This window comes from Salvelinus alpinus, chromosome 4 (assembly GCF_045679555.1).
Source record: "Salvelinus alpinus chromosome 4, SLU_Salpinus.1, whole genome shotgun sequence".
NCBI lineage: Eukaryota > Metazoa > Chordata > Actinopteri > Salmoniformes > Salmonidae > Salvelinus > Salvelinus alpinus.
Genome location: NC_092089.1, coordinates 100,863,838 through 100,870,636, shown reverse-complemented (window position 1 = coordinate 100,870,636; position 6,799 = coordinate 100,863,838). Strand labels below are relative to the sequence as shown.

General features: G+C 42.7%; 1 protein-coding gene across 1 annotated transcript in view; it reads left to right on the top strand.

Moving 5' to 3' along the window:
- The first annotated feature begins 1,678 nt into the window (after positions 1-1,678).
- ddx41 (DEAD-box helicase 41) overlaps positions 1,679-6,799 on the top strand; it is a 30,115-nt gene continuing 24,994 nt past the window's right edge. Inside the window, exons 1-8 of the mRNA XM_071399780.1 lie at positions 1,679-1,902; positions 2,339-2,434; positions 2,639-2,789; positions 2,989-3,063; positions 3,354-3,414; positions 4,473-4,609; positions 4,873-4,945; positions 6,588-6,741. Of these exons, the coding sequence (XP_071255881.1) occupies positions 1,876-1,902; positions 2,339-2,434; positions 2,639-2,789; positions 2,989-3,063; positions 3,354-3,414; positions 4,473-4,609; positions 4,873-4,945; positions 6,588-6,741 (774 nt within the window). The 5' untranslated portion in view covers positions 1,679-1,875. The remainder of the gene's footprint in view (positions 1,903-2,338; positions 2,435-2,638; positions 2,790-2,988; positions 3,064-3,353; positions 3,415-4,472; positions 4,610-4,872; positions 4,946-6,587; positions 6,742-6,799) is intronic.

Sequence of the window (6,799 nt, the reverse complement as noted above, 5' to 3'; positions counted from 1 at the left end):
AATGATTGAGGCCTCTTGAGACCATACGGCTGTTTTTGAGGGCTTCTACCATTTTAAAGTAGTCCACTGAGTGGGACTTCCAACTTTTTTGGTTGATCCCATGACCTTTATGAAATGAGTTACCTCAGCAGTCAGTTAACATGACCTTTATGAAATGAGTTACCTCAGCAGTCAGTTAACATGACCTTTATGAAATGAGTTACCTCAGCAGTCAGTTAACATGACCTTTATGAAATGAGTTACCTCAGCAGTCAGTTAACATGACCTTTATGAAATGAGTTACCTCAGCACTCAGTTAACATGACCTTTATGAAATGATGAAGCCTTTGTGTTTTTTATTATTACATCAATTCTTATTTTTCGTGTTTATCCCAAAACGCCATTCATTTTCCTCATAGCCTTTGTCCAACGAAACATGGCGGAGTTAATACCTACTCACAGACACCATAATAGGATCTACGGTCTACAGGGATGCCACAGATAGAACAATGAGCCAGATGTTTTACCAGATGTATAAATCTGAAGCATCCGGTTGGCGTCTCCACTCACCCCCAAATATGGCGATGAGAGGAAGCCCAGTGGCCAGCAGTGGGAGATGAGAGGAAGCCCAGTGGCCAGCAGTGGGAGAAAATGGATTTTGGCTTACGATCACACTTGTAGGGGATGTCATTGCGAACTTCATAGTTAGAGGTTAAATACATTTTTTAAATGAAAAACAGGGTCCAAAGATTATAGATATACTGACAAGATACATGTCTCTTCGCCCTAACAATGGGAGTCGTTGTCCACAAAGCGGCACGGCGGGTGTAACGGATGTGAAATGGCTAGCTAGTTAGCGGGTACGCGCTAGTAGCGTTTCAATCAGTTACGTCACTTGCTCTGAAACCTATTAGTAGTGTTGCCCCTTGCTCTGCAAGAGCCGCTGCTTTTGTGGAGCGATGGGTAACGACGCTTCAGTTGTTGATGTGTGCAGAGGGTCCCTGGTTCGCGCCCGAGGTCGGGGCGAGGGGACGTACTAAAGTGATACTGTTACACGGGCAGTCTAGTGGTGGATCCGTCTCATTATTCTAAACTTATTTTGAATATTCGATGAAGGTTGTGATGTCTACCGCCTATATTCAATGTATAGAGACGCTACGTTACTAGCCTCATGACATGCATAACGCTTTTATTCTCTCAAAGTTGCCAGAATGTCACGTGTCATACTTTTTTTTATAAGTACACTCGTAACAACTTAAGCATTACGAAACTTCTATTCGATCAAATAAACCTCACGTAGCAAATACGCCATTAAATGTTTTGTTGTTGACCAAATTCGACACTCTTATTGACCTCCATACAAAAACTCCATGTTTGGTGGGCGAAAAAACGACACATGCTGGAGGGAAACAGCTTTTCCGCCGAGTTTTCTTCCTCTGTCGGATGTGCATCCGTCAAATCGAAGGCACTCCTTCAATATAAAATTGTTGAAAACGTTTGAGTAATACCATGTTCGCCTATTTAAGACATATGCTCGAATCTAGGTTGTGCCTTTATGTTTCGAGAAAATGAACGATTAAGGAATCATTTTTCACTTCTCTCGTTGACTTGTCAAACCCCGGTTTGGTCTGTTTCGCAAGATGAAGTCTCGCGATGTTGCGCCTCTGTATTTAGAAACTCTGCAGCCAGACTGCACAAAGCGAAGATTTTACAAAACGTCTTTCACGCTGGTTCGATTTGTCATTCCCTGCTCGCCGTACAGAAACAATCGGACTGCGTCTTTAGTGTTTTCTTACAGCGCAAACGTGGGGTATTTTTCATTTATTTGGGGAAATAAAGTTGGCCAAAACAGCATTTAACAGGCTACAGTAGCAACCCATAACATAACACAATAAAATGGAGACAGAACACCGGTCTAAAAAGGTAGGTGGTGTTCAATTTTATGGAAAACAAACCTAGCTAGCATTGTTAGCACACTAGCTAGCATATATCCCGTTGTAACTAACCCATTCATAGACGCTAGGCTCCTTTAAATCACATTTTATTTGTCACGTACACATTGTTAGCAGATGTTAATGCGAGTGTAGCGAAATGGTTAGCAGATGTTAATGCGAGTGTAGCGAAATGGTTAGCAGATGTTAATGCGAGTGTAGCGAAATGCTTTAGTCCACTATTGAGCTAGTTGTAACGTTAGAAGTATATTTGACTACATAACATAGCTACTCTAACTAACTTACCCTATTCATCTGTGATGTAGCTTTTGTATTTTGTTTGCTAACTAGCAAATGGTTTAGTTCGGCAGCTGAGTAGACCACTTCACTTTCCCCTTTTGTAATGTCGGTGTACTTTGTTTCCACAGAGACCCTGTGGGGATGAGAAGTCCGGATCAGATCATCCTTCTGAAGAGGATGACTATGTCCCATACGTACCTGTCAAAATCAGAAAGCATCAAATGGTAAACCCACAGTCTCACTCTCCCATTCTTATTCATCCCCTGTGTGTGTGTGTGTGTGTGTGTGTGTGTGTGTGTATGAGCCTGACAGACATGGCTTAGCTTTGACTGGGCAGCGTCAGAATGATTTGTGCTGTAGATCCACCAAACACAATGACCCATAACTTTCCTCCCTCCACAATCAACCCCCTCACTCTGTGCCCCCAGCAACTGAAGATGCTGCGTCTGCGAGGGAAGGTGGTAGAGGAGGAGCAGAAGGATAGTGGAGGAGAGCAGAGAGATGAGGACGAGGGTCTGGGACCACGCTCTAACGTCTCCCTGCTGGATCAACACCAGGTCCTCAAGGAAAAGGCTGAAGGTAAGTGGTACAGTGGCAGTTTGAAATGTAATACATTTCACAGTTAGAATTCAAATGATCATTGTTCAGTGTGGTGAATTATGGGGGTTTTGTCTATGGGTAGTAGAAAACAGAAGGTCAAACCAGTTATGGATTCTAAAATGTATAATGATCTTGAGTTGTCTTTTTGTTAAATGCTAAACTATGTTCATGTCCATAGCTCGTAAAGAGTCAGCCAAGGAGAAGCAGCTGAAAGAAGAACAGAAGATTCTGCAGAGTGTGGCAGAGGGAAGAGGTAAGAGATGTTACTGTACATACTGACCCTGCAGAGGTAAGAGATGTTACTGTACATACTGACCCTGCAGAGGTAAGAGATGTTACTGTACATACTGACCCTGCAGAGGTAAGAGATGTTACTGTACATACTGACCCTGCAGAGGTAAGAGATGTTACTGTACATACTGACCCTGACCCTGTCAATGGGCCTCTGTTGTTCTTGTCCAGATTCACTTCAAGAGTGGACAACATGGTCTGTGTCGCAGGCTTTTATTCCAGCCCAGCTCTAATCGTTTGTTTCTCTTTCAGCTCTCATGTCGGTGAAGGAAATGGCCAAAGGCATCATCTATGACGACCCCATCAAAACAAGGTGTGACTCCAGATTCTAGAGGGTGACTGATAAGGGGGGGGGGGGGGGGTTACTTTGTGGTAAATGACACCGTTTTGACAGTTCCTATCACACACCAGAATAAGCTAAATGTGATGTGTTTCTGTGCTTGTTATTTGATGTGTTTCATGTCATGCTGAGGTAATATAGCATAACCTAACATGTGTAGTTCAGTTGGTTGTCTCTGCGGTACATCCAGTAGCAATACATTTATACTGAACTAAAATAGAAACGAAACATGCAACAATTTCAAAAGATTTTACAGACTTACACTTCGTATCAGGAAATCAGTCAATTGAAATAAATAAATTAGGCCCTAATCTATGGATGTCAAATGACTGGAGAGGGGCGCAGCCATTGGTGGACCTGGGAGGGCATAGGTCCACCCCCTGGGGAGCCAGGCCCAGCCAATCAGAATGAGTTTTTCTGCACAAAATGGATTTATTACTGACAGAAATACGTCTCAGCACCCTTCCTCAGATGATCCCGTAGGTGAAGAAGCTGGATGTGGAGGTCCTGGGTTGGCGTGGTTACACGTGGTCTGGGGTTGTGAGGCCGGTTGGACGTACTGCCAAATTCTCTAAAATTATGTTGGAGATGGCTTATGGTAGAGCAATTAACATTCAATTATCTGGAAGCAGCTCTGCTGGACATTCCTGCAGTCAGCATGCCAATTGCACGCTCCCCCAACTTAAGATGTCTGTGGCATTGTGTTGTGTGACACAACATCACATTTTAGAGTGGAATTTTATTGTACCCAGCACAAGGTGCACCTGTGTAATGATCATGCTGTTTAATCAGCTTCTTGATATGCCACATCTGTCAGGTGGATGGATTATCTTGGCAAAGGAGAAACGCTCACTAAGGGATGTAAACAAATTTGTGCCCAACATTTGAAAGAAATAAGCTTTTTGTGCTTACTGAACAATTCTGGGATATTTTATTTCAGCTCATGAAACATGGGACCAACACTTTATATGTTGGGTTTATATTGTTGTTCAGTGTAAAATGTACAGTAAAGATAACGTTGTTGTTTATAGTTGGTTGGCTCCACGGTACATCCTGAACATGCCTCCTGCGAGACACGACCGCGTCAGGAAGAAGTACCACATCCTGGTCGACGGTGACGGTATCCCTCCGCCGATCAAGAGCTTCAGGGAGATGAAGTTCCCACAGGGTGAGAGACACCACACACACACACTAAGTCCCCACAGGGTGAGAGACACCACACACACACACACACTAAGTCCCCACAGGGTGAGAGAAACCACACACACACACTAAGTCCCCACAGGGTGAGACACACCACACACACACTTTCAACTTTCATTAAAAACCTTATTTTTCCATTTTAGTTTCGCACCCTTTTCATTAGTAAAGTGTTATGTTTTTGTAGTGGTTCAGATGGTTGACTAGTCATTCCTTCCCCATGTGTTGCAGCAATCTTGAAAGGTCTGAAGAAGAAGGGAATTGTTCACCCTACACCCATTCAAATCCAGGGAATTCCAACCATGTAAGTCCAGGAGGAAACCCCAAGGTCCTTATGATGTCAACGTCAAGATATACGATGTTTAACTGGCTTCTCATTGGTTGTCTTCGCTTCTCTCTCCGTTACTGTAAAGCTCTAAAACAATTCTAGTAAAAAGGGCGATATCAATACGATGTGGTTGGTTGGTTGGCTATATCAATACGATGTGGTTGGTTGGTTGGCTATATCAACACGATGTGGTTGGTTGGTTGGCTATATCAACACGATGTGGTTGGTTGGTTGGCTATATCAACACGATGTGGTTGGTTGGTTGGCTATATCAATACGATGTGGTTGGTTGGCGATATCAATACGATGTGGTTGGTTGGTTGGCTATATCAACACGATGTGGTTGGTTGGTTGGCGATATCAATACGATGTGGTTGGTTGGTTGGCTATATCAACACGATGTGATTGGTTGGTTGGCTATATCAATACGATGTGATTGGTTGGCTATATCAACACGATGTGATTGGTTGGTTGGCTATATCAATACGATGTGATTGGTTGGTTGGCTATATCAATACAATGTGATTGGTTGGTTGGTTATATCAACACGATGTGATTGGTTGGTTGGCTATATCAATACGATTTCATTGGTTGGTTATATTAATACGATGTGATTGATTGGTTGGCTATATCAATACGATTTCATTGGTTGGCTATATCAATACGATGTGATTGGTTGGCTATATCAATACGATGTGGTTGGTTGGTTGGCTATATCAATACGATGTGGTTGGTTGGTTGGCTATATCAATACGATGTGGTTGGTTGGTTGGCTATATCAATACGATGTGATTGGTTGGTTGGCTATATCAATACGATGTGATTGGTTGGTTGGCTATATCAATACGATGTGATTGGTTGGTTGGCTATATCAATACGATGTGGTTGGTTGGTTGGCTATATCAATACGATGTGATTGGTTGGTTGGCTATATCAACACGATGTGATTGGTTGGTTGGCTATATCAACACGATGTGATTGGTTGGTTGGCTATATCAACACGATGTGAGTGGTTGGTTGGCTATATCAACACGATGTGAGTGGTTGGTTGGCTATATCAACACGATGTGATTGGTTGGTTGGCTATATCAACACGATGTGATTGGTTGGTTGGCTATATCAACACGATGTGATTGGTTGGTTGGCTATATCAACACGATGTGATTGGTTGGTTGGCTATATCAACACGATGTGATTGGTTGGTTGGCTATATCAACACGATGTGATTTGTTGGTTGGTTATATTAATACGATGTGATTGATTGGTTGGTTATATCAACACGATGTGATTGGTTGGTTGGCTATATCAACACGATGTGATTGGTTGGTTGGCTATATCAATACGATGTGATTGATTGGTTGGTTATATTAATACGATGTGATTGATTGGTTGGTTATATTAATACGATGTGATTGGTTGGCTATATCAACACGATAAGATTGGTTGGTTGGCTATATCAATACGATGTGATTGATTGGTTGGTTATATCAATACGATTTGATTGGTTGGCTATATCAATACGATGTGATTGGTTGGCTATATCAAGACGATGTGATTGGTTGGCTATATCAACACGATAAGATTGATTGGTTTCCTCTGTATCTCTGTGTGTGTTCAGTCTCTCAGGCCGGGATATGATCGGTATCGCCTTCACAGGGTCAGGGAAAACTCTGGTGTTCACCCTCCCCATCATCATGTTCTCTCTGGAGCAAGAGAAGAAACTGCCCTTCTGTAAGAGTGAAGGACCCTACGGTCTCATCATCTGTCCCTCAGTAAGTCCTTCACACTGTAATGTTAGAGACTGCCCTTCTGTAAGAGTGAAGGACCCTA